The sequence below is a fragment of the Rhinichthys klamathensis genome, unplaced genomic scaffold, assembly GCF_029890125.1.
Source record: "Rhinichthys klamathensis goyatoka isolate OS25496 unplaced genomic scaffold, OSU_Roscu_1.1 h1tg000055l_1, whole genome shotgun sequence".
NCBI classification, from domain to species: Eukaryota; Metazoa; Chordata; class Actinopteri; order Cypriniformes; family Leuciscidae; genus Rhinichthys; species Rhinichthys klamathensis.
Window position 1 is genome coordinate 1,451,713 of NW_026606600.1, and position 27,821 is coordinate 1,479,533.

At 37.4% G+C, this 27,821-nt stretch overlaps 1 protein-coding gene and 1 long non-coding RNA gene across 2 annotated transcripts in view; one reads left to right on the forward strand and one right to left on the reverse strand.

Annotated features, from left to right (window-relative positions):
• itfg1 (integrin alpha FG-GAP repeat containing 1) overlaps positions 1–27,821 on the reverse strand; it is a 167,480-nt gene that overhangs the window by 121,554 nt on the left and 18,105 nt on the right. Inside the window, exon 7 of the mRNA XM_056248447.1 lies at positions 9,999–10,048. Coding sequence (XP_056104422.1) covers positions 9,999–10,048 — 50 coding nt within the window. The remainder of the gene's footprint in view (positions 1–9,998; positions 10,049–27,821) is intronic.
• On the forward strand, positions 26,260–27,696 carry LOC130083419 (uncharacterized). The gene is made up of 2 exons (XR_008806830.1): positions 26,260–26,328; positions 27,017–27,696. It is a non-coding gene; the product is annotated as an uncharacterized LOC130083419 (long non-coding RNA).

Genomic DNA, 27,821 nt, shown 5'->3' on the forward strand with positions numbered 1-27,821 from the left:
GGTAAACGGAGCTGGTTTATGTGGCAGCTCTTCGCCTGAGGGCTTTGTTCATAATTCTTGTAAAGAGCAAAACTCAAGTGCCTCCTTCCTTCTGTGTGGACAGTGTTTATCCATCTCCATTGAAAACTCCCTTGAGCCTTCGCTCTGAAACTGCAGGCATGCATCTGGCGGTATAATATCGATTGGTGTATGATTGCGGGAGGCAGTAATGTGATTGTGGCTTATGTAAAGATAATGGTGACTTGACTTGCTCACCCTAATCTTCTCCGAGTAGAATGAGGCCGTGTTGAGTCACAGGGTCTGTCTCATTGGATTGATTGAACACTGATGTTAATAGGAAGGGGCTGTAACACTGGAATGTTGGCCTCAGGGGGTTGTGAGTAAATGTGTGTGCATTGCTGGAAAATGACTAGATAGAATCAATGCCCTTAAGGGGGTGGGGTGGGGTGGGTGGTGTGCGGGGGTGTCATTAAAAACATAAAATTTAAAAGATTTAGAAGAAATTAATACCAGAATGAAATTAAATTTCCATTTCTAAGAACTTACTGAACTATTGGAGCTAATTTTGCTCTGGCTTATTAAATATATAGCAGGTTAAAGGGACAATACACAAAACGGAAAAAATCTGTAATTTTCTCATGTCATTTAAAACCTACATGACTTTCTTACAAAGATATTTTGAAAAAATAAATTTTTTAAATGAAAGTTAGTCATATGTTTTTGATCCCATTTACTTTCATCGTATGGACAACAACTTTTTTCTTTGTCCAACCGAAAAAAGAAGTACATTTCAGAACAACGTGAGATTAAATAAATTATGACAGAACTTTAATTTTTGAGGTGATAACTCAAAAAAAATATAAGGAAACCTTTTCATAGTTCCTAGAACTATTGGCGGAAGTACCCGTTTTTTGGCACAATTTTAGTTATAGGAACTCCTTTTGGGGGAACAAAATTAGGGGCTTTCGCACCGGGTAGTTCTAAGAACTTAGTTCTAGGAACTAACCACCAGGATGGTTCCCCGAGAACTAATGGTTCCCCTAGGAACGTTTTCTGGTTGCATTCGCACCGCCAGTAGGAACTCTGAAGTGACTTCGCGCTTGTTGTTGTGACTTATTTTGACTGTGCAGCGGACCTCTATTTAGACGGCGCTGAGAAACGCCAGAGCCTGAGCAAACAAACAATGCTCGCATTCTCCGTGTTCATTAGTATACGATCTGTCTAACAGTCCTGTCTAATATTAGCCTGGTTAAAACCAGACCATTCTCAGTTGTAACTGAGTTATGGTCTGGCAAAGCTTCCAAGACAAATCATTTCCAAAGGGGCGTCACCAACGGACGTATCTCAAATGCCTCTGGGCGCAATTGGATAGACCTAAAACCAATCAGAGAGATGAAGGAGATGTTTTCCGACGAAGGAGCGATGAAGGAGATGCGCGCGCTCTGATCGGTAAAGGGGCAGAGATTTCAGACCTCCGTTTAATTAAAGCTGCAGTCCGTATCTTTTCCTCTTTGTCGCCATCTCTCTGTTCGAAATCTGTAACTGCAGTGATTCGCGGAATTATCATCTTTACGTGGGTTGTAAATCGGCATGAAACAGCGCGGATGAACACAGTGCTTTGAGGCGAGTGGTGCTGTCAGTCACCGCGCTGTGTGGATACTGTCATACAGAATCACAGATTCACTTTTTGAAAGTTTGACCAACATAAGAATTTTCATAAGAAAATGTCTTCTGAACAAGTAAGTAAAATCCATTTTTGTTCTGACCAACTAAGGGGGAAAAAGCATTCGACATGATAAGCTTCGTTAGATTTAATCAACGCGATTTACAGCAACCGTGCAAATTATAGCCTACTTTGTTCTCAAATTGTTCATGTTAACAACATCAGCATTGCGTGACTAATGTTAAATTTAATGTGTTTTATGGTTACCTGTGTAGTTCAGAATTCATATTCTCCATAATAGCAAAACGAGAAAGGCACAACAAAGGAAACTCCATAACTGTGTGAATTAAGAAAACGTACTGTTACACGATTAAACTATTGAAATGTCTTAACCAGTGTTGAGCATGTTACTTAAAAAAAGTAATTAGTTATAGCTATTAGTTACTTCTCACAAATAGTAACTGAGTTAGTAACTGAGTTTCACCATTATAAAAGTAACTAATTACCAGAGAAAGTAACTATTGCATTACTTTAAAAAAAAAATTCAAATAGGCCTATGTCAAATAATTTGGATGCCCCCAGTATTAAATATGTTAAATTAATGAAATGGACACTTAATAGTGTAGATTAGCGTTCAATGTTTTATAATAATAATTTATTCTATTTTAATGTTGCTGTGGGACAATGTAACAATAAAACAATAAAATAAAACAATAAAACATCATGGTTTATACTTAATATCACACAGTATTTTTAAAGTTTAAAAATAAATTATGCTTCTTAAGAAATGTACCAAAAATGAATAAATAATAATAAAAAATATACATACTCTTTGTGCATATTAAAATGATAAAACTGTTACACAACTTCACAACTAGTAGACATACTGTAGCCTAAGTATTTTCTTCCTAACAAAAGTAAACAGTTTAACAAGTGCTCTCTCAATATAATACTGAACAATTTACCAAAAAAATAAAAAAAAAAAATATTATTTTGGGGGTTTATTTTTATAACCTATAGCGAACATCATCATCAGAGGTTATTTAAGCCAAATTCTAGACATGTTTGCCGCACGTGTTTACAACCGGTCAAACAAAGATGTTTTCAGTGTTATAGATTTTATTTGTATAACCATGTAAATTAATTAACGTTGCAGATGATACCAATAGGCTATAGATAATGCTGTCTAATGCTGAAATAAGTCATTTATTTATAAACAAACTATATAATGCTCGGACACCCTCGGTCTCTCTTGCGCAACTGTTGAGCGCGCTCTCGGACACATTCGGTCTCTCTCGCGCATTGAGCGCGCACGCGCCGTTCGGGCTTCGCTTTTGTCCACTCCGGCGCCTCATAAACACACACACACACACACACACACACCAGAGAAAAAAACTTTGCAGGTCCTATGGCGGAGCCGGAGAGAGAGCCTACTCGGATGAAAACCGCTTCAGTGAGTTCAATTATAGTAACGCCACATTTTTTTTGTCAGTAACGGTAACTGCGTTGTAACGGGGGAAACAGTAATTCGTTTGATTACTCGTTACTGAAAAAGATAACGCCGTTATTAACGCCGTTTATTTATAACGCCGTTATTCCCATCACTGGTCTTAACTTACTTGTTCAGCAGAAAAAAGACGTCTCTTCTTCCGTTTTGAACCCCTTCAAAACACGGAGTTCACTTTTCAAAAGCCCCGCCGATGTTTAAATCCTTGTGTTCGCATGAGACGGTTTCTTTCTCTTTCTCTAGCCACCTTAAATCCGAAGTACGAAGTCTTTTGGGTTTTATAACTGCTGAATCTCCAGTTGACACTGATGATTGTTGTTTGGATCTTTCTGGATGCCATAAGTTTAGTTATGTAAAGTGCTGCGAGAAAAGCCTATACATCTAAACATCTCGTCACGCGCAGTATAGCCGAAGGAGCCGAAACTCCTTCTTTATGTGTACGGGTGTGACGTCATGACGCAAAGACATGCTCGAATTTCCCGCGGAAACCCACCAGTACCACTGGAATTAAAATCATTATTACAAGCTAACCGTTTTGAATCTAGCTATGGCAAGCAGATAGTTTTGACCACTGGCAGAATAAGTTTTTTTTAATATAATTATTTTGGATTATTTTTAACTTAAAAAAGTTACGGACTGGAGCTTTAAAGGCACAATATGTAGGTTTTTTTCGCCACAAGAAGGCGCAGTTTCCAACAATAACAAAGGCGTAGGTTTATGACGCAGTGGTGAGCTGAATGATAGGACTTGCTGTCAAGCTGATGGATCTAATAATGTTTATGGATGAGTGCAAACATTCATGTTTTTAACATTACAGTGGTATGAAGCAGGTCGCGATTGCTAAAGAGACAGATATCACACGCAAGTCCCGCGGATATAAAGGAATAAGGACATTTAATTCAACCGAACTACCCGCAAGTGCTGGATTACTCACACAGGTCAGTTTATTTGACGAATTAAACTTGTGAGGTAACGCAGCGCTGCTTCACTTGGTCTAACGTTACACTATCACACTAAACAGCATTTAAATGTGTGTTGAAAGTTATAATGTTATACTACGTGTTAGTTCGTTTGCTATACGAAACTAGCAGTAAGCTAGATCAACATTAGAATAACATACTGACCATATTCTAACATTTCATCATGTTGAGCTTACGTTATATATAACATTGATTTGTTTTATGTACATTTGCTCACCTGTCTAATAAAGCTGTCAAGTCGTGACTCGTGAAGCTCTGTCAAGTCCAAGTTAGTCGCTGACGTGGAGCTCTCGGCATCTCAAAAACGCCACGCTGATATTGATCCTCGTTTTAGTTCTCCTTGTTTGTCCCAAAGTCTGCTTGCCATGGTCTATGTTTGAAAGAAACAAGAACTGCGTGCCGCTAAACGTTACGCACTACGCAGTTGTCCACGTCTGTCGCCATGGTTACGTCATGGCTATGGCAGTATGAACGGAAACCGAGGATAGCGCAGATATTGACAGGCGACATTTTTTTTCCGGGACGGCCACTTTCTCTGAAATAAAAAATCTTTGGAGACTTTTGGGATATTGTAAGTACATAACTGCAGGAAATATATCACACTGTGCAAGTGATTTTTGGATATTTTATTACAAAATTCTTACATATTGTACCTTTAAGGAGATCTCCAAGATTTCTCTTCTTGGGAGGGGGGGTGCACAGACCTCTCCCGAATCATCTCCAGCAGTAGCAGCCGGTCTAAACCAGCACTATAGGAACTACCAGTTGCGCAAGTGTACGCTGATTGGCCGAACGCACACTAAACACCAGCACCCGCCATTTAAAAAAAAAGCTAATACTTTTTCATAGAACTGTTATACAAAGAAAGTAGACAGTATATCTAATAAAGTATTAGACAGGACTGTTAAACGGACCATAAACTAGGCTCTGGTGCTCTCAGCACTGTCAGAATAAAAGTCCGCCGTGCCGTCAAAATAAAAGTCACAACAACAAGCGCGCCTTACGTCACTTCCGAGTTCCTACTGGGGTGCGAATGCAACCAGGAAAATGGCCCTAGTGGAACCTTTAAATCTCGGGGAACCACCCTGGTGGCTAGTTCCTAGAACTACCCGGTGCGAAAGCCCCTATAGACCAGCTCCATCCCATCATCCACATGGCAATTTCTAAAAAAGCTCACCCTCCAAAGACACGTCCACTAACCCCATATCAGCAATGCCAGATCATGGACAAATATTTTAATATTTGTATTAATGTTTCAGCTGGCCTGGGCCTGAACTTAGATTATCTTATAGACAGGAAATGTTTTACAATCATTCTGATCCTCCCGGCTACAGGCAGTTAAAAAACGTCCAGGCAGCACTATTGAAATTGTAAAAGCTATAAAGGATGATGTGCCATAACGTTCTCTGAGGGCTGTTGGACTGAGGCGTTTTGCTAAAGCTTACTAAATGCTGAACCTCGCAGTTTGACGATCATTAACAAACAGAATGCATTCTGATATAATAGCCGCTATGCATTTTAAGAGATTTATGCAGTGAATAGCGCTAATTAATTGTTTTTCAACAAAATAGCTTTTGCTGCTGTACCATAACCATGTTAAATCCCAGGCTGTTTAACAAGTAGAGCAGAGAGAGGAAACTTCAGAGTAAATAAATAAATAGAGAAGGACAGAATAAATGAGCCTCCCTCTGGTCTCACTACATTATTTTAAATATATATGCAAAACACACAGGGATAAAGCAGGGCTGCAAGATAATGCTTAAACTGATAATCTTTAAACTGATACGTTAAACTGATTTTTTTTTGCTCAAAAATAGTTTGAGGATTTTCCCCCAAAAGCCAAAACAGTGAAGTTCCTAATATTAATTCCAGTAATTCTAAATTATGTTAAAGTTTTTGTATTAAAACAACAAAAAACACTATGTATTGTTGCACAAAGGTTGCATAAGTGAATTTATTCAGCAAACACAATCACAAACAATAAAGCCGAGATTCATGTCTAGATTTATTAGAGTTTGTCACTGAGAAAGTTTTTTCATTAAGAGTTTGTCACTGAGAATATTCTGTCCCGGCAAATAGCACAAGCAGCCTCTTGAAGGAACAGAGACTGGCTGTATTCTTTAACTCAATGTAATGGAGATCACTAAACTCTAACATGTTTGTCTGTGTTTTCAGATCACCCGTTTTTAATATGCATGTCTGTATGACATCAGGTTCCTCTATCATTAACAGATATCTCATAAAAGAGGAGCTAAATCTATCTTGTGCCTTGACAGGAGAACAATATTACTATCTACACCCTATACATCCAGAGGTCTGAAGCCCTGTATTGCCCCTGATATTATATACATATTGTAGAGTAAGCGCATAAGATGTCCTGATTGAGGCTCTGGATTGTAAACACAGGCTGCTGGTGGATTGTGTGGCTCTTGTGCGACTGACACAACACATGTTTAAGTGGCGCAGTGCACCGATTGAGTTTTGGTGTGGCGGCCATGATTGGGATCATGAGGTGAGCACATTTGAATGCATTAATGTTCCAAGGGCAGTCATAATTACACAGTCATGGTGTTTTCACCAAATGGCAGGTTAACTCTATAACTTAAACCGAGGAAAAACAAATAATTGACTAAGCTAAAGAATCAGAGGGCTAATATTTTCTGTCTTGTTTGTTTGGTCGGGCGGCTCCGTCTAGCTGCTGAAATGACTGATGGCGCCTTGTATTACAGTAATGACTTTGCATGCAGTCTACAGCTGAAGCTTTTCAATTTAAACAAACACTGGAGCTGCTGTGTGCGCGTGTGTATAATCAGGGTTAGGAATAAGTGTTTAAGGAGTGCGAGAGGAAAGTAATTAAAACGGAGTGTTCTACAGGAAGCAGAGGGTACTGGCCTGTGACCAAAGACTGTTAACTCAAAAACCTCACAGTAAATAGTGGCAGGATTACTGCGGTTTTACTGGGAGACATTTCCCTGTAATGTGTGTGTGTGTGTGTGTGCACGAGCAAGTACAATTGTGAAAGGCGGTGTGTGTTTGTTTATGTGTGTAAGAGTCAGTAATCAAAGACTAGTCACCAATCAGTTGTGTTTTTCATTCGGATCCGTTAAGCCTCTTTCAAGGAATATGAACTAAGCAGAGTCTAAAATGGCTGCTGCCTCAGATGTGATTAGCAATCGCCCATCGCTCCCCCTCTTTAATCATCCACCCACTTATCTCCTCCTTTTCTTTATTTCCACCCTGCCTGTCTGTCTTCACAGCATGTCATTTTATCCATCCCTGCACTTGTCACCAGCCCCACGCTCTCAGAATGAAATGATGAGGAGCCCTGCGGGAGGAGGAGAGGCGGTCTAACCTGACTCCCTCCCTCTGTATCTCTGAAGCGCCATGGACTCATGCGACGCAGGGAAAGAATAGAGGGCACGGGGAAATGCTTCCGGAAAAGCTGCAGTGCTTCAAGAAGATGCATGCTGACCTTTTACAGTCGGCTTGGGTCACTGCGGCACATTGCAATTCTCTCTCTCGCTCACAGTGTGCAACTATTTATCATCTGCTATTTCTGTAGTTTCCCACCTGCTCAGAGATGCTCCTTTATGAAACTCTGTGTCTACTTCTTTCACCTTTGATTTTCTAGTTTTTTTTCTACTTTAAGTCTTTTATTTCATTTTGCTGCCTGTCATAACACTTTCTTTTTCTGACCTCTGACTCTGTGTTCTTCAGGCTCTCACACATTAAAACCAACTCTGACTGACGTGGAAGACCACACATACATTCCTGATCCTGTTACATTCCCTTCTCACCATAACTTCCTTTCTCCCTCTACCTTTATATACACTACCATTCAAAAGTCTGGGGTAAGATTTTGTTTTAAAGAAATGAATACATTGTTCAGAGAGGACACATTAAATTCATCAAATGTTACAAAATATTTCTATTTTAAATAAATGCTCTTCTTTTGAACTTTTAATTAATCAAAAAAAGTATCACAGTTTCCAGCACAACTGATTTCAACTGATAATAATGAGAAATGTTTCTTGAGCAGCAAATCAGCATATTAGAATGATTTCTGAAGGATCATGTGACACTGAAGACTGGAGGAATGACGCTGAAAATTCAGCTTTGACAATGACATCACAGGAATAAATTACATTTTAAAATAAATTAAAATAGACAACAGTTATTTTTAATTGTAACAATATTTTACAATAAGTAAAAATAAGTAAATTAAGTTTAAGTGGCAAAAAAAACACTCTTTACTTTTAATTACCATATAACAAGTAACATTATAAAACATTTCTGTTAGTGCCCATCTGACTAAAATTAACAGAATATTAACAAAAGTTTAACAGCTATTTTTGCACACATTTAACAGCAAAAACCTAGACTATAAACTACCACCCGCAATCCAGTTTAACATCAAATGTATTCACAGCAAATACTGCTGTGAGTATTTAAATTTGGTTAGTTATTCTTTTCAATGCAAACATGCCATATTCACAAGAGTGTTCTTATTAAATGTCACTGACGCAGAAAGAATTGATTAAAAAAAGAGGTACTTGTGTTCATTTTCTATTGATCATGGGAACTATTTGTCAAATGATGGAAATGGTAAATGGTAAATGGACTGCATTTATATAGCGCTTTCACAGACCCAATGACCACCAAAGCGCTTTACATTTTGCCTCACATTCACCCATTCACTCACTCATTCATACATCGACGGCGGTGTCGGCCATACAAGGCGCCATCCAGCTCGTCGGGAGCAGCTGGGGTTAGGTGTCTTGCTCATGGACACTTCGACACTTGGTCCGGTGGAACCGGGGATTAACCACCAACCTTCTGGTTTGTAGACAACCTACATGAACCACTGAGCCACTGCCGCCCAGGAGTGCTATAACTAGGTGCATATGCATGCATTGAGTGTATAGAATGCATTGAGTGTTTTAAAGAGCAGATTCAGGTGTATAGATCGCTGTGATGGGAATAATGTTGTACAGTTTCAGTAAAGTAAAGTAAGCCAGATTGAGGTGGGCTGCTTCATCCCCTATAAGGAGCACTTAGAACCAAGCCGCAAGATTGGTAATCGCCATGCAAACTGCTTATTTCTTTGTGGCCGTTACCTGATATCCATAACTCTTTAATGAATCTTTGCGAAGACAACACTAGGCGCGTTTCCATTACAGATTTGTGCAAAAATTCTGGGATTCTTTCTAAAGATCGATAAAAAACTATTGCAAAATGACGGCGTTTCCATCAACCGATGTTATGCGTCTAAAACGTAATTTTTTCCTCTCGCGATAAGTCATTCCAAAAATCATGGCAACGGACGTTGGTAGGTTTATACGGTAAGGAAAGACCGTTATACTGTGAACAGCACATATGAGGTGTTTCTCTGTGTTTCTCCCTCATTTCTGCTTCGAGGTCTTGATTGTGGCATTACTTTGAGGTTTAGAATCCAGTATTCCTGTAATTCTTTTTTATTTTATGAATTTAATAAAGAACTCTGTCTCGTATTCTGTCCAAACACACCACGCCTTCTAAGTCAGGTGACTGTAAATGCGCAAAAACTGTTTCCATTTCCACTGCAGTTTTGCGAAATATTCCTTTTTTGAATTGCCTGAAAAACCACCTCATGCGAGCTTAAAAACTTTTTTGCGATAAACGGGAGTTTTTTGCGAAATTGACGTGTTTCCATTGTACGCAATTTCAATTTGCGCAATTTGAAGGGTAATGGAAACGCGGCTAATGACAGCCCATGCAAATAAATGACTGCATGCAGTGGGAATTCCCTCCTAAATGTTAATACACTAGTGTTAAAGATTAAAGGAAAGGAAGTAATGCTCTAATCTACCTTATTGATCCAGGTCTCAAATTCATTTGATTCGGTGGTGAGGAACAAATCTGTGAGAAAAGAGAGACAAAGAGAGAGAGATCATTAGTTAGTTCACAAAATGACCAGACTTCCTTGCTTTGCGAGAATGATTCTGATTTAAGCAAGTTAGTAATGCATTGAGTGTGAGAGCCATCATCAACAGGTGGAAGTAAAGATTCCTGTGTCAGAAAGAGAAACGGACCAGTGCCATCTTGCTGGCAGCAGTGGCTCCTCGTTAAGTCCTGTCACACACACAGTATTGCACAGTAAGAGACTTCATCAAACAAATGGGGAAGTGAAAATGGAAGGAATCGGCAAGCAGATTAACACAACAGACAGTGAATGGAAGGATACTGACAAAAGCACAGTTGAACCAAGGAGATCGAATACACACGTGAAACCGTAACCCATGAACTCAGTGTATTGACATAAACACAAGCCCAGCTGTGAAACTGAACCTGAGCTCAATATAAACCGGGTGCCACCTCCAGTTTGTGTCTTCAGAAGTCAGACAATTTCAGATGTTCAATACATCGATGTTGTTCCCTACATCACCATTATGACTTGTGTGATTTCATCTGTTGTGTGTCCTTCTCTCAATAATCAGAACACACCACATGTATTATCAAGCATGATTCTCCTGACAGAGTCCGACATGGAGTTATTACACTGATTGACGTAGACGAGTGCTGTAATTTTCTCTTGCTGTCGATGTTCTTCTTTCCTTTTGTTTGATGATGGCTTCATTTTAGAGGCCTGGGTGTTGTTGGAGATGGAGCAAGAGAAGCATGTAACAGCCTCATGTTATTTTTGTGAAACTTACACTGCTTGCAAACACAGCAGTCAACGCTTCAGGTGTGTGAGGGTGAGAAAAAATGTATGAAGAAAAGAAACAGAAAGAGACAGTTATAGCATGGAAAACAGGATTTTCTTTACTCTTTTGAACAAACAAGTTCAATGTTTTAAAACATGTGTCTGTCCACACAGAGTAAAACAAAAGAGTTAAGAAATGCAACACTATCACAGCCAATAAGAACATATTTGATGTTTAATGGGTTTGTGAACTAATGCTATTTCAGCGAGGACAGGGATACATGGCTATCGCTTTTCAGCCATCTTAGTTAACAAAAGTAATTCACCATTCGCCAACCCAATAAAGAATTCTAATCCATGAACAAAGACACATTACATCATTATACTAATGTTTGATTTGAAGCAACAACATTTTCTTTTGCCCCACTCTAATGAAAAGACTGTATATATACCAAAATGTTTCATTCCTATTTCTATGAATAAGACAATTTGCAACAGGCAATTGGTTAAGCTCTGGTGTCCTAGATGTGCGCTTGTGACTGCACATGTGCATTGGCTTTTACCAAACTTAAATACACATTTTAAGGCAAATTGAGCATAAAAAAACATTTATTGGACAGTTCATGTCAGATTTTATTGCTCATTTGAAATATGTTATTTAACCTGATTAATATTAAACATTGACCACAGAGAGAGAGAAAAAATGCTACCAAGGAGCATAAAATGACCCTTTAAGAGGGATTGTTCCCTCCCAACATTAAAAATTCTGTCATTATTTACTCACTCTCATGTCATTCAAAACCTGCATGTCTAACATTCTTTTGCAAAACAGAAAATTTGTTTCAATGTGTTTGTTTTGTTAATACAAATGGAAGTCAATGATCACCAAAACTGTTTAGTTAGCAACATTCTTCAAACAATTTTGTGTGTTCTGCAGAAGAAAGTCATACAGGTTTGGAATGATGTGAGGGTGAGAAAATTATGACAGTATTTTATTTTTGGGGTGAACTATTCCTGGGTGAGGCTGCGTAAGTTTTAAAACCAGCGTCATGAGGTGGGCCGGTACAGATGTTTGAAGCGATACTGAACTCAAGAGCTTGTGCTCTGGCTGTAAACCTTTGTCCTCTGCCTCTCATTTTGTCCTTTTTCTTGTCCTCTCAAAAAAACAAAAAACTTTTTCCTCTGCCTATCTCACTTCTCCAGGTCTCACACATTCCATCTCTTAGGCCGGAGACACACTGGCTGCGTGGCGTGAGCGTCTCAGCTGCGTGGCGTGTCCGTTTTTATTTCGGCTCCCATGTTAACAGGTTAGAGCTTGCACACTGCCTGCGTGACACGTTTGTCTCAGGCGCGGCAATGAGCCGCGCGGAAAACGCGTGCATGCTAGAAATAGAACCGACGCCTATTTTTCACGTGTTGGAAGCGTTTGCAGGCAAAATAGTATAGGAAAAGATGTTTAGATGTCATTTTGTACACGAATACATATTAATAAATTACATTTTGATGTTTGAAAGTCTAGGTTTTGACATAAATTCTGATAAAAATGTCTTTTTTTTTTTAATCTCATTATTTTTGCCTATATAATTTCATGTCATTTAATTTTTTAAACAGTCGAGTCCTGGTGTCCACTACAGAGGTCATAGCATATTAATAAAATATATATATTTTTTCATTTGTTTCTAATGCTCTTAACAATGTGACTACATGAAAAAAAAAATCAAAAAAAATCTTTGAAAAAAACTGTTGACGTAAAAAAATTGTTGTCGTAAAGGCAAGAGCAACAGTAATCCAAATGTAGACTGGTCTGTCGGCGCCCTCCCTCTATGTCACATATAGCGAATATGTATTCGTGTACGCCGCGCAGCGCCGCGTCAGACACGCTTCTGGTGTGCAAAGACACAGAAAACGCGACGCAGCCGCCACGCAGCCAGTGTGTCTCCGGCCTTATCCCTCCAGTCCACTCTCTCTCTCTCTCTCTCTCTCTCTCTCTCTCTCTCTCTCTCTCTCTCTCGGTAAAGTGGTGTTCCCTGTGGGAGTGGAGTGCTCGCTGGCAGTGGCTGATGAGGTGCGGAATAAACAGCTTCATTAATCAGACTTAGAGTAGTGCCACTAGTACAGTCAGCTGATTACACTCAGGTCTGGGGCCTTGCAGACACACCCACCCACACACACTCTCTCAAACACACTATCACAAAAATAACACACTATCCCAAAAATCACACACACACTATCACAAAAATCACACACACACTATCACAAAAATCACACACACACACACACACACACACACACACACACACACACACACACACACACACACACACACACACACACACACACACACACACACACACACACACACACACACACACACACTTCTCTGTGTACATTGTCATAAACCAACAGCTACTACAAAGATTTTATGCTGATGTGTAAAAATAACAAATTTCATTCTAAGTGTCAACTACAAAAGTTTAAGCTTCTAACACATTCTGCAGTTTGACAAGTGAAATGCTAACATGACCCTGAACATTTTTTCCTCTTCCAGACTGCCATTTTGAAATCACATTTTTTACAATCTGGTGCAAAACCAAGTAGCAAATCTGGCATTGGATGAGTTTTGCTTAATTTAGAATGTGTTATTATTATCAGTTATTTGAACATTTCTCTCACAATTGATTTGTGTGAATGCCATCAGCGTTTAATGTAATCAATAATTTTAGTTAAGGAATAAATTGTATCTAACTAACTAAACAGTCTCTGCAGTGGATGGACTTAAAAGATGTGTCAGCTAAAAAGTAAAGGAAAAATATTGTTTAAAAGCAACTTATTCAACAAATTACAATAACAAAACGTTCAAATAAAAAAGATATTACTTCTACAAACTTAAAAAGCATATTATATTTTAATAATGACAGTGCTAGACATATTGAATAAGTGCATTGGAAAGGCTGAGGCAGAAACTCTCAAAACACCTTTCAGAAACAACTTCACTTTCACTGAAACACGTTTGTTTCTCAAGGCCAGTTTCAACCAATTTAAATTGGTTTCTTGTAAAAAAGTTAAGAAAGATGGCCTCATGTGGTATGGCCATGGACCCCCACTCAGCGTTCACCGTCTGATATATGTGTTTTCAAGAATGGCAAGAGCGGTCTAAAACGGACATCTCCAATCTGACTGGCTGCTATGCTGGTCCACCTGAAAACAAAGTTTTGTTTACAAGGCAGCAAGCTACTACAATGGACACTTCAAAGTAGCAACTGTATTTGACACAGTTTGGAGGGTTTATAGCATCAAATCTATTAAATATCCAAGAGTTTAGCTTCAGGCAGTCTGAGTAACAACATATACGGCTTAATTTTCAGAGGTATGACCGTGGAATGACTAATTATTTGTGGACTAATTTGTTTAGATTGAACAAAATCAAATAAAAGTTCAATTAAACATCCATTGCCAGTTTTCAGGAATTAATTTAGCTTAGCAATGATGCTGCAGTCACGGGTGGGTAGGAAAGCTCTGGAAACCACAGGGATCACTCTGGTCATTTGAAAGAAACGCTAGATTAGCTGAACATGTGTGTTGTGTTTACATGCCTCCATCGTTGCAACCAATCTGCACACAGAATCAACCATCCTTTCAGACACAAATGTCCGGTTTAATTGGTTAATCAGAAGCGCTGGAGAACATAACAGGGAGTGACAGAGAGTAATGTGAATCTCAGACAATTAAACAAAATAATTTGATTATACATGTTGCAGTAATGTACTAAAATATGGCTTGATTAGCACTCCGATTCACTTCATGCTGTTGTTTCCTTCACTAACAGCATGCAGGTCACTCTGTTGCTATGCAATCTCACTTTCCCAGCTTGCTATGGGAACATGTATGGCATCTTGTGCAGAATGTGCACATTATTTGTTTACTGTTTTTCTTTTTACATTACCCAGCTGGCACAGTCCCTCCATTAAGGTATTAATATTTGAGAAGGCCGACAGAGTTAAATAATTGAGGAGCACCTTTACATTATGTGTCATGTTAGACAGAGGGGAGGGAAATCTACATCCATTACATGTGAAGTGTTAATAAAACATTACACAGACTGATTTTTAGAGGCCATTCAGAGAAAACATAAATAAAACTTACATGACACTAAAGTTAAAGACATTCGTCAAATCTGATTAAAGAAATAAATATATGCAAAAACAAGCTGTCTGATGTTTAATTTGTTGAACCACTGAATGCCAATGAAAAAAAGGCCACTTCTAGTTCTGAGCATGAAACACCACTGCCACAAAAACCACTTTGCATAAAGAAACATTGTTACTGTTCAGGCTATATAAAGCTCGTCTTACAAGCTACAAAACAATGTGGTGCTAAAATCGCTGTGCCTCTATTTTCCGGCACACACAAAGCCAGTCGTGTCGCCAGAAGGAAAAATGAGACAGATCTCATTTATCTTCCACCATCACATGTGGAACAACATGGCAAGGGGAGTAATGACAATAGCATCCCTAAAAGTGATTACGTAAGTTTTCAAACATTCATGAAATATAGGGAAAAGAAAACCACACACATATAAACTAGCTAACGTGCATTGCAAATCTGTGATACTGTGAGTCACAGCGGGGCTTGTGCATTTGGAGGGGGACATTTTGGAGGGGGAACAGTTTTCAATTATATCTAATGACAGAATTGAAACGAGCACCCAGTAAGAAGCACAGCAGTGGCCGGCACTCTTTCAGCTGAGAAATGTTGGAGAATGACTATTTTCTAACTGCCTTTCCTGAGGCATTATGGGTAACAGCAGACACACAGGCTCTCCGGGAAGAAGAGACAGGCGAGAAGAGATGCAAGAGCATCTGTCTCCAAAACTCCTTCAACTGTTACTGCCATTCTTTCCAGCACCCTCTTATGCAGAGCAAAGGGAAGGAAGAAAAGAGAGAGCAAAGCGAACGTGTTCAGCGGCAGACATGTGACAACAAGAGGAGAGTGAAAAGAAAGGAGGAAACGAGCGAGAAAGCGAGATCAATAAAATCTACTCAGTTCCTGTGAGACCTTGTTCGCACAGCATTATATTGTTTTGTAAGTTATGAAACTATGATAAGCACACCAAAAAACAAATCCAGCATCACAACATGCAGAAGACTTACACTGGGGTGAGGTCACAAACAATGGCAGAATGATTTATTACATTAGGACAGATGCTATCAAGCAGTTTTCTACCATGATATTGTATAATGTAGATGCTTTTGAAGGCAGACTTTAATAATGCTCTAATTTTAGCTATATTTGTCACTTCCAGGAAAATTATTCTGAGACATGAAGAATTGTGAAGGAGGACAATTTTAAGGATGGTTTCCTGAAAAAATAAAATAACCTTATAGAAAATACTTCTAATAAGTAAAATATAATAATAACTAAGGGTGTTGAAATTAATTGTTTCTACGATGCATCGTAATGCGGACGTGGATGATTCTGCATCGATGCAGTAATAGACCATAATCGATTATAGCCTATTGACGTTTCTCTGACGTCATTCATCACATACGCGCTTCTCACACTAGCGTAAAATGGCGGAGGGAGGCGAAACCAAGGGGTAATCCACCAGCCGGAAACTGAAGTCTCCCCGGGGGCCACCATTGGCCTGCTGTTAGCATTTCCATTGACTCCCATTCATTTTGGCGTCACTTTGACAGCGAATAACTTTACATCTGAGGCGTTTAAAGACTCCATTTGTCCATTGTTTATTTCTAAAGAAACACGACAATGTATAAAACGCTCCATTACCTTGTATCTTACGTTATGACCCCGTAGAAGCAGTTTTTTGTAAAAATAGGCTAACGATTGCATCATAACACGCGACTCTCTGTCGCGCAGTAGAGAAATTACCGTATAGACAGGAGGAGAAGCTCGCGCACAATCGGGGAGACGTGGAGGCATAAAGTCGAGGGAGAAGCCCATAGAGAGTCATAAAGTTGCTCCTGCTGCGAGCTTATGGACAGCTCCTACTCACGCTCTCAGTCTCTGCAAGATTCGTAAGGGAATGATTCAGATTCCTCTTGGCACAGCTACAAGAAGACGTACAACTGTCAGACAGGTTGCTCGTGTCACATCTACGTCGTCCAGCTCAGTTTGAGCCTGCGAAGTGCGCTTGACAATCAGGAAGTGAGTGCTTCTAATTGACTTCACTTTTCTCCATTGAAGTCTATGGGGTCGCTGTGTCCATTTCTTTTACTGTCTATGGGCGAAACACAAAAGCGAGTAATAAAAAATGCACCCACTATTTTAACATTTACAGCCTGCGAGCGTGTGCGTGCGTTATTGCAACTTAAAGGGTTAGTTTAGTTTAGTTTACCCAAAAATGAAAATTCTGTCATTAATTACTCACCCTCATGTCGTTCCAAACCCATAAGACCTTAGTTTTTCTTCGGAACACAAATGAAGATATCTTTTATTTAATCTGAGAGCTTTCTGTCCCTTCATTGATAGCAACGTCATTGCAACTTTTAAAGGCCCAGAAAGGTGGTAAAAACATTTTAAAAAATAGTCCATGTGACTACAGTAGTTCAACAATAATGTTATGAAGCGATGAGAATACTTTGTGCGCTAAAAAAACCCTAAAATAACGACTTTATTCAACAATCTCTTCTCTTCCATGTCATTCTTCTACGCTGTTGGCGTAGTGTCAACAGTGCAGCGCTTCTGGGTTCTACGTCAGAACGTAGGCTCACTATTGGCCGACGCTGGTCATGTGTGTGAGCTAGCCAATAATGAGCCGACGTTCTGACGTAGAACCCAGAAAAAAAGAAAGTTTGTCGTGGTCATCTTTAATTAAAATCTGAAAATATGGAATGGCGTTCCTTCTCTGATGACATCACTTTGACAACTTGGGTTGAATATCCTTCACCACTCCCTTCCAACCGTCAGTCTGCTATGAGCGAGGGATAGAGAGGAGGTGCGCTAAAGTAAAACCCAGCCCTCTATTCAATAATCCGTTCCACTTGGAAATACGTCACACCACTGAAGTAAAGTCAGTTGCAACTCCTGGTTCACGAGGACTTTAACTAGAATATTTTACAGTACAAGTAACAAGTATATGACTTGTTGCTTTAAATAATCTACTACCACGGTTGTTTGGTTGAAATTACTTAGCAGTTCCTCTGATCGATAAAACAATTTCCAGACCAAATAGATAATTATTGAGTACGTTTACATGCACACCAGTACGCTGATAACCCGTTGTCTGGTTATAGATGCAAACAATAACCCGACAACACAAGTAAACTGCGTTTACAAGACTTTATCAATAAAATCAGGTTATTTCCTGGTAGTGACGTCAGGACGTAATAATTTGCGTATCTGACCCCGCATATTTCATTTGTTATGTCGGTTTTGATGTTAAATAAAGCGAAGAAGAGTATTGCAACATGTCAAGGGGAAACTTACGGCTCATATATTATCCTCTCATGCAGTTACAGATGCAGCATTTTGACCGTACCACTTCTTCTTCTGCTGTATACGAGTATATAGTTTGCGATACTTTATTTCCTCCTCCCTTACTGCAAAATGCTCGCTCTGTCTGGATGCGCTTAAATTCAAAGTAAGGACTGCGTTTACATGTGTATGTTTACAAGGTTACATGTGTGTGTTTACATGCTGGGCGAAATCAGCGTAAGGGGCAAAAATCTAGCTGTGACGATCGGTTTATGCTCAAGCCGTTTATGACCATACTCCGATAAAGGAAAACGGGTTAACGTGTTTTACATGATCATGTGCATTGTCAGCTTATTAAGCATTATCGGGTTAAGAACGTGCATGTAAACGAACTCATTGACATGTACAGTATATTGCATGTTGTAGAAGGGCTGAAAAACATCAAGCAATATCATAAGCTATAAGATTTAAGGAGATTCCCCCTTCTATGTAAAGCGCTTTGACTGCAGAGAAAAGCGCTATATAAATGTAATGAATTATTATTATTATTATTATTATTATATCACCCAGTAGGCTTGTCACGATAATTTGAGATAACACTGTGAACACATACTGCAGTCTAAGTGGCTTTAAAGCAAATACAGAAATGCACACATTTTATGTTTCTTTTACCAGTGCATGCGAGCTTAAACAGTATGATACAAATATAATACACAAGTATTAATACTTGGAACATTAAATTCACTTCATTCTAAGCAGTAGAGGAAATCTTGCATATTTTTAACGTTTCGTATTCATTGCGCTTGAGGTGGCTGGATTACAACATAGTCCACAACAAAATTCCCTTTCTTATACTACAACTGAATTACATTCTCGTTTCAGCAGACAGATCCACCTCTCCACTAACAGACTCTCTCACACACAGACCTAACAGACCTTTCACTCTCTCACACATACACAGAAATGTCCTTTAAAAGACATCCTCACACTTCCACACATTCATTCGATCTTTCTCTCCCACTAAGATTGTTCCATTACCGTGGAAGTTTCCTAGTCGGGGGCCAAATGCTATAGCTTGAAGATAACACATAATATCCTTCAACAGCTTGATTCTCTAACAGAGAGTGAAACACAACGTAATGGACTTCCATTGCTATTCTCAGTTGTCATCTATGCTGTTTGGGATATGTGTTTTTGTCAGCTTTAATTAATTCTAAAAATCATAAGCACCCATGTCACTCTTTCTTGGCTTTTTGCATAACTAAAAGTTTGAATATTTTTTTTAAAGTGTAATTGCATGTGACTTCTAGCTTCTAGAAACTTCTAGATCACATTTGCATATACCTTTCACAATCGGTTAATACATGGATATCCTGACAAACTCAACGCTGATGAGAGGAGGTCATGATGGATTTTGTCACAGAGTGCATCGAACCGTCTGTCTGTCAAACATGCAGGGCTATGATGTGGGTGCAGTATTTCAGCATGAGAGCGAAACCCGAATACCCCAAACACCGTTCTATTTCACAGATACGAGGAGGCGGTTTCCATGCCAACAGAGATAAGCACATACAGTACCTTCCACCCCAAAACTAACATATAGCTCACAAAAATGTTGACAGCAGGGCTGTGATGATTTGGTGGTTGTGTGCATGAGTTACTCTACAGCTGCTCTCTGCCTGCCATTAAATCAGACAATAAGCCTAAAGCATCTAATATAGTGACTTCCAAAACAGGAGGCACTTGAAATTCAATTTTGAAATTCAATTTTGTTAAACCAATTAAAAAACACAACATTGTAATTATAATTAAAGTAATTTGCATTATTTTAATGAATAATTACTAGGGCTGGACATTCGTTCGGTGGGTTGGTATTCGATTTGAAAATGTGACATTCGAATATTCGTTGTTTTGCACACCTGGCATCCCCCTCGAAACGGTTCTCATTCGCGCTTGAATATGTTTTACACTATAAAATCTGGTGAAATATAATACTTAACAAACATATAACTTCGTTATAGCTACTTAATAAATATATTTGCTGCTTCTTAATAGAAAAGAAAATAGAATAATAGAAACAAAATGTATTATCCTTTTTACCCGTTATTATCAACCTAAATAAATCTACTGCAAAATATGAATTGAAATTTGTGATGTTGTTATTGAAATTGTTATTGTTACCGTGTTCTTTATTTAGGCTATTACAGTTGGTTCATTTATTTTTCGTTTTTCTTTATTTAAATTTCGTTTTTCTTTATTTAAATTTCGTTTTTATTTATTTAAATTTCGTTTTTATTTATTTAAATCTACTTTGTCAGTGAGAAAAAATATTATAAGACTATACCTTATTAAAAATATTGCTTAAGTTAACAGTAGGGCTGGGGTAAACGATTATTAATTAAACGATTAGTCTGTCGATTATTTTATCGATTAGTCGACTAATCTAACGACTAATTGAACGATTCTTTTTTGTAACATGCAAATTGCAGGAGTGCACATTCAATGCACAACAATTTTGATCTGGTTCTTACAGAGTATCTACACTGTAAAATGTTTGGTAGGCTACTCAAATGAGCCCTATCACACTTGGATGTGGTGCTCATTTTAATGTTTTCAGTGCTCATAAAAAACATCCGGACTGATTTTTCGGTTTTGTTGACGGGGGTGGGGTTTACATGCGCTTCATAAGGCACACACGCACATTTGCACACACACGCGCAAGGTCTCTCGCTCTCTCCCTCGCTGCGCGCGCTACACGGTTTGGAGCTCGCGAGCTCTAGATTCCGGGAGATTTTAACTAATTTGCGGGCATCAGGGAGCCGCTATCACTATGCGGGAGACTTGGGATGTCAACTCCATTTGACAAAGAGCGCAAATAACGACACCTTTACGTTTGGGACTAAATTTGAAGTATTCCCATACCTTCGATGATTTAGTGCGAGCTGGGGTTTTTTTAGGACTTTTTCTTTTGTTGGGACTTTTGCATGGCTTTGTTGTGAATTCTGTGAAGAGGTTGCTGTTTCGTCCTCGATTCTGCAATGTTTCGGTCTCCCACGTGTGTGTGGCGAGCTGTACCGCCGGGAACGGTGCAAAAAAATAAAAAAATAAAGAAGCGTCGACAAAAAAATATGACGTCGACGAATTTTTAGCGTCGACGTCATCGACGCGCCGCTACAGGCCTAGTTAACAGACCTGTGTGTGTTTTATATCACTAGTGCAGTGTCCGTTCTCGGAGCATATAAGCCCTGCTCGCGTGAGGCGCGCCGCTTCCCGCTCGCGCTGTTCTGTAGTTTATTAAAAGTTTATTCATTCTGAACGTGTCGTGTCTCGCCTGTCTATCTATATTGCACCAAATACGACACTGCACTCCCTGTGAAGTCGTTTGGATGAACGGTTCTCGAAATAATCAAAATGCAAACGGACAGACAGACATATAGAGATTCCGAAGCTTCGAATATTCGATGTTCATTACTACCGAAGCTTCGAAGCTCAAAAAATGGTATTCGGACCAGCCCTAATAATTACATACAATTTAATTACATTTAATTAAATTTCTTATTAAAAAAAAACGGTACGCTCTGGGTTCAGATATTTGTGTGAAGGAAATGCATTTATGATATAGGCATATATTTATAATTTCTGCAGCAGATCGCTTTACTCTCTTCCTTACACTTCACCACAACCCTCTTTCCTATTTTTGTCACATTAAAAGTCTAAGATAATCAAAATAATATCAAACTAAATAACAGTTTTAATAACATGCAGTTAAAGTGCTTTAGGTAAATAGGAAGCTAACGAGTGCGTTTTTATATATAGGACTACACAAAAGTCAAATGTATACAAAAATCTATTTCTATGAAAGCCAGAGCTGCTGACAGTCACCTTGAGAGATAGAAAGAGATCTCCAGAAACACTTATGGTATTTCACAAGAGTGTATATTCAAAAACACAATACACGCATACCTTTACTCCACATCCACATTACTGTAAGATGCAAGGACAGCATGGCTATGTTGGGAATAGCACACTACTATTACTACACTGTATAGCATATTTACTGCTGCAAATTGTCTGTAAATGCAGATTCTGTAGCAGAGAACACTCAAATAACCTAATACATTTGCCAAAAAGTGCTACCTAAATTATTTTATTTGAATGAATGAATTTATTTTATTTCGAGCAATATAGTGACATATAACAAAGGCAATAAGAAACATTTGATTTTTGACAACATAAATCAGTCAATTGCTCGAAACGGAGTGGGAAGAAGTCAGACTTATTTAGACCCACCCCGGACTGTTACAGTTAAGGGAAAAACAAGAAAGAAAAACAAAGGTAGCTACTTCCTTAATTGTTGACATTATCATTCCTCACAATTACAATTTAATTTATATATGTATGAAAAGAAAAAACAAAACAAAAAACACCACATCTCTTAAATACACACTATATATTACAGCAGGTAAATAGTTGTAGTAATACCAACAATGGTAATCCGAATACCTACACAGCCTATGAATACATGAAAAAACAAAACAAAACAAAACACAGCATATCTTAAATACACACCATATTACCGCAGGTAAATAATTATAATATTACCAACAATGGTAATCCGAATACCTACACAGCCTATGAATACATGAAAAAACAAAACAAAACAAAACACAGCATATCTTAAATACACACCATATTACCGCAGGTAAATAATTATAATATTACCAACAATGGTAATCCGAATACCTACATAGCCTATGAATACATTTGTTACTGATACCAGCAATGGTACTCAGAATACCTACACGAAAGATAACACAGCCTACAACGATTTAAACCCCACCCTCCTTGTACTGGGACAAGACCTTCTGTTTATAGAGTTCTTTAAACTGGTGAATACATTGACATTGTTTAAGTTCAAGCCCCAAACTATTCCATAATTTAACCCCGCATACAGACACACAGAAACTCCTCCTGGTGGTTTTAACCATATATAGAAAAATTCCCATAGCTCCTCAAACTATACAACTGCTCACACTGTGTGAATAACTTTTGTATATTAGCAGGTAATAGGTTGTGAAATGCTTTAAATAATTGTTGTGCCGTGTTAAGTTTGGCAAGGTCCTGTATTTTTAATAACTTTGATTTGAGAAAAAGTGGATTTGTATGTTCAAGATATTCAGCCTTGTGTATTGTACGTATAGCCCTTTTTTTGTAAGATAAGTAAAGACTGTAAGGAGTTATTATAATTATTCCCCCATACTTCAACACAGTAAGTTAAGTACGGTAGAATCAGGGAACAATATAGGGTACGTAGTGTATTGTAATCAAGGACATGTTTAGCTTTATTTATTATTGCAAGACTTTTGGAGACTTTGGTTTTTATGTGTCTGATGTGAGTTTTCCAAGTTAATTTATTATCTATTGTAACTCCTAAATTTTTTATTTCAGAGACATTTTCGATTTGTATCCCATCTATCTCAATCATCTTTTCCCTATTTTTTATATGATAGCCAAATAATATGGCTTTAGTTTTATTAAAGTTTAAAGATAATTTATTGCTATCCATCCATTTTTTAATATCCCTTAGTTCAGTATTTACAACATTAATAACCTTATCATAATTGTCATCACAGTACAAAATGTTGGTGTCATCTGCGAACAAAACACACTTAAGTAATTTTGAAACATTAAATATATCATTGATGTACAAGTTGAATAATTTAGGGCCCAATATTGACCCCTGGGGGACACCGCAAGAAATGATACTACAGTTCGATGAGAACTCACCCATCTGCACATATTGCATTCTGTCACTTAAATGGCTTTTTACCCATTTTCCAGCCACCCCTCGTATCCCATACCTTTCTAGTTTCTTGAGTAGTATTGCGTGATTGATAGTGTCAAAAGCTTTTTTCAAATCAATAAATATTCCAATGGTAAATTTTTTATTGTCCAGTGCGTTTGATAATTCTTCTATTGCATCAATTAAAGCCATGGATGTAGATCTTTTATTTCTGAAACCATATTGACTTTCATTAATCAAATTATATTTTTCCACAAATTTTTCTAATCGAGTACTAAATATTTTTTCTAGGATTTTTGAGAATTGAGGAAGCAATGAAATTGGTCTATAATTGGTAAAGTTATGTTTATTACCATTTTTAAATAGAGGAATAACTTTAGCTATTTTCATTTTCTGGGGAACACAGCCATTTAAAAATGACAGATTACAGATGTGCGTTAAAGGTGTTGTAATATTATTAATAACTTTTTTTAATAGTGCCATATTGATGGAATGACAGTCCATAGAATAATTATTTTTGGACTTTTGGACAATATCCATTAGTTATTTAACCCCTTAACTGTCACCGTCCCGCTACCGGGACGCCTAACTTTACTTCACTATATTTCTATTAAATCCTAATCTAATTATGACAAATTATATATTGTTGGAAAGGTCAAAGACTTCTAAATGGATATTCTACCCCTGTTTTGTGTTACAAATTATGTAGGAAGAGTAATTGATGAATTTAAGACAAGAGTGCACCTCAAAAAATCTGCATCATAATAGGAGGTCTGACCTTTGTCACAAAAAGTCGATGCACCCACTTTTAATGATTGAAACTTCTGTTTTTATGCTAAAAGTTCATAATAAAACATATAATCTAGTATTTTTCAATAAAAAATGATAATATAATATTATCCTCTAAAAATTATAATATATATATATATTATCCTCTAAAATATAATATTTTCTTTTTTATCGCCTTTTTTATTATATCACAGTTATCATAAATTAGGTATCATTTGAAAGCTTATAAACTCAGAATTCATCCTGTGAAAACCGTTTTATAATTGAACGTTGCGTTACCATAGAAACGGTACTCTAAATTATTTTATCAGGCTCCTCCCCTTTTAGGCATCATTACATTTCATAATTTATGATCAAAACCTTTTCTAATCTTGACAAAACACATATTGTCAGAAAGGTATGTGTCTCAAGGTTCCAAATTTTGTGACAGAATTGATATTTGGACAGAAATGTATTAATTTGTTAAGGCAGAATGTATACAACTAAATTCAATGGAAATCAATGGCACCCGGTGGCTATTTTTGGTACTACGCCTAAACAAAATCTCATGGGAACTTCAATTTTTGTGATATCAACTTCAAATTTGGAACATAACTTGGTTAGATTTATGGCTTTGATTTTATAGTAATTTTAGACTAAAAAATATTTTGTAAAATATATATTATATAAAATAAAAAATATATAGTACAGTATATTTGATTTACTGTAAATTTAAACTTCCATAACTTTTTTATACTTTAATTTTTTGAAGTGTTCTCACTTCAGCAATAATCTGCTGAGTGTTTTCTTTAAAACAAGACCAAACTTGGGTATATATTCCAAAGCATTCTTGAATTACAACCATTTAAGTCTGAATAGTGCATTTTAACCCCCATTCTCAAAAAGGGGGGTGACAGTTAAGGGGTTAACTTCTTTCTCACCAACTGCTGAAAGAAAAATAGTGTTTACATTTTTATCCATTTTTTCAATATAGTGCTTTATTTGTTCGTCTGGGATTTTTGCTGCCAAATCAGGGCCAACATTTACAAAAAAATTATTAAAGCTGTTAACTACCCTATTCATGTTGCGATATTCACAGTTTGAGTCAACAAAATAATCAGCGTAAGTCGTTTTTTTGCATCCTTTTTTAAGAATACTATTTAATACATCCCATGTTCTTTTTATATTGGTTTTATTGTAAATAATTTCTTATAATATGATTTCTTAGCTAATCTTGTTACATCAGTTAACTTATTTTTGTACAACTTATATCTATTCTCAGCTTCTCTTGTTTTCGATTTAATGAATAATTTATATAGATTATTTTTCTTTTTACATGCATTTTGTAGGCCTTTAGTCATCCAGGGACATTTAGAATATTTATTCTGTTTACTGTGAACTGAAACGGGGCAGTGCTTATCATATAAAGTTATTGTAGGCTCTGTCCGTGTCTATATCTCCACAAACAGAGTTCCAGTCTTGCACTCTCAGGTCATCATTAAAGGAGAACTCCGGCGCAAAATGAACCTTTGGTCTAATTACACATTGTTACCTAGTCAACCGTTATCTGAGATTTGTTTTCATGATTATCGAATGTAAATAGTTTTATCTCTAAAAACAGTTTAGCCTATAAAGCTAGTATAACGCTAGTATATTGGGCATAATGACAAATAAAAATCGCTTGTTAATACCACTAACAAGGCTGAAAATAAATTTTAAATCTACGAACGCCGATCCAAGCCTGCTGTTCGCGCTCACCTTATCACAACTTATAGCTCGTTCACATCTCACCAGCGCACTTGGATCGGCGTTCGTAGATCAACTGGTAAAGACTGTATTTCAAAGATGGCTCCTGCCTGTATACGCGAAGTTGACTGTATGTTTAAAATATCTTCTTATTAAACTGTCTGTACACTTACAAAGTTCTCAATGCTTCGGTTTGAAGGTAGGGACCCTCATTATGCTACCGTGTTAGTGTGGGGCTATTTTCAGCCTTGTTAGTGGTATTAACAAGCGATTTTTATTTGTCATTGATCTATGCCCAATATACTAGCTTTATAGGCTAAACTGTTTTTAGAGATAAGACTATTTACATTCGATAATCATGAAAACAAATCTCAGATAACGGTTGACTAGGTAACAATGTGTAATTAGACCAAAGGTTCATTTTGTGCCGGAGTTCTCCTTTAAGTGCATTAAATGCATCTTGAGTTTGTAGTCTTTTACAGCTTATATTACAGATTTCTTTAGTTTTAGAAACATTACAGTCATATATGGCAAAAACAGGCAAGTGGTCCGTAATATCACAAATAAGCAAGCCATTAATTAAGTTATTTGGAAAAATGTTATCAATTAAGGTTGCACTGTGAGATGTGATTCTACTGGGTTTTGTTATTGTTGGAAATAAGGACATGGAGTAAATTTTTTCAATGAATTCATTGGTCAGTTTGTGTTTGTTTGGATTTAAGAGGTCAATGTTGAAATCCCCACAGATGAATAAGGATTTATTGTTAACTGCTGAAAACAGATTCTCCATCTCTCCATTAAAAGTATCAACATTTGACCCAGGTGATCTATAAACACAACTTATAATAATGTTTGTTTTTTTCATTCCATTATTGATTTCTATTGTTATACATTCCATTACATTATCAAGTACAAATGACATATTATTTAGAACCGAATATTTTATAGTCTTATGCACATATAGCGCGCCCCCACCTCCTGTTTTATTTTGTCTATTTATGTAATGCAATTCATAATCATCCATCTCAAAGTCAATTCCTTTCTCTTGATTGAACCAGGTTTCCGATATGGCTATAACACTGAAGGGATAAATAAAGTTTTGTAAATATTCACTTACTGCATTGAAATTTGTGTACAAACTTCTGCTATTGAAATGTATAATAGACAATTTACGCTTAGTAATGCAATTATTGCTGTATTGATCATTTGTATAATAATTACAGTTGTTATTTATAGTG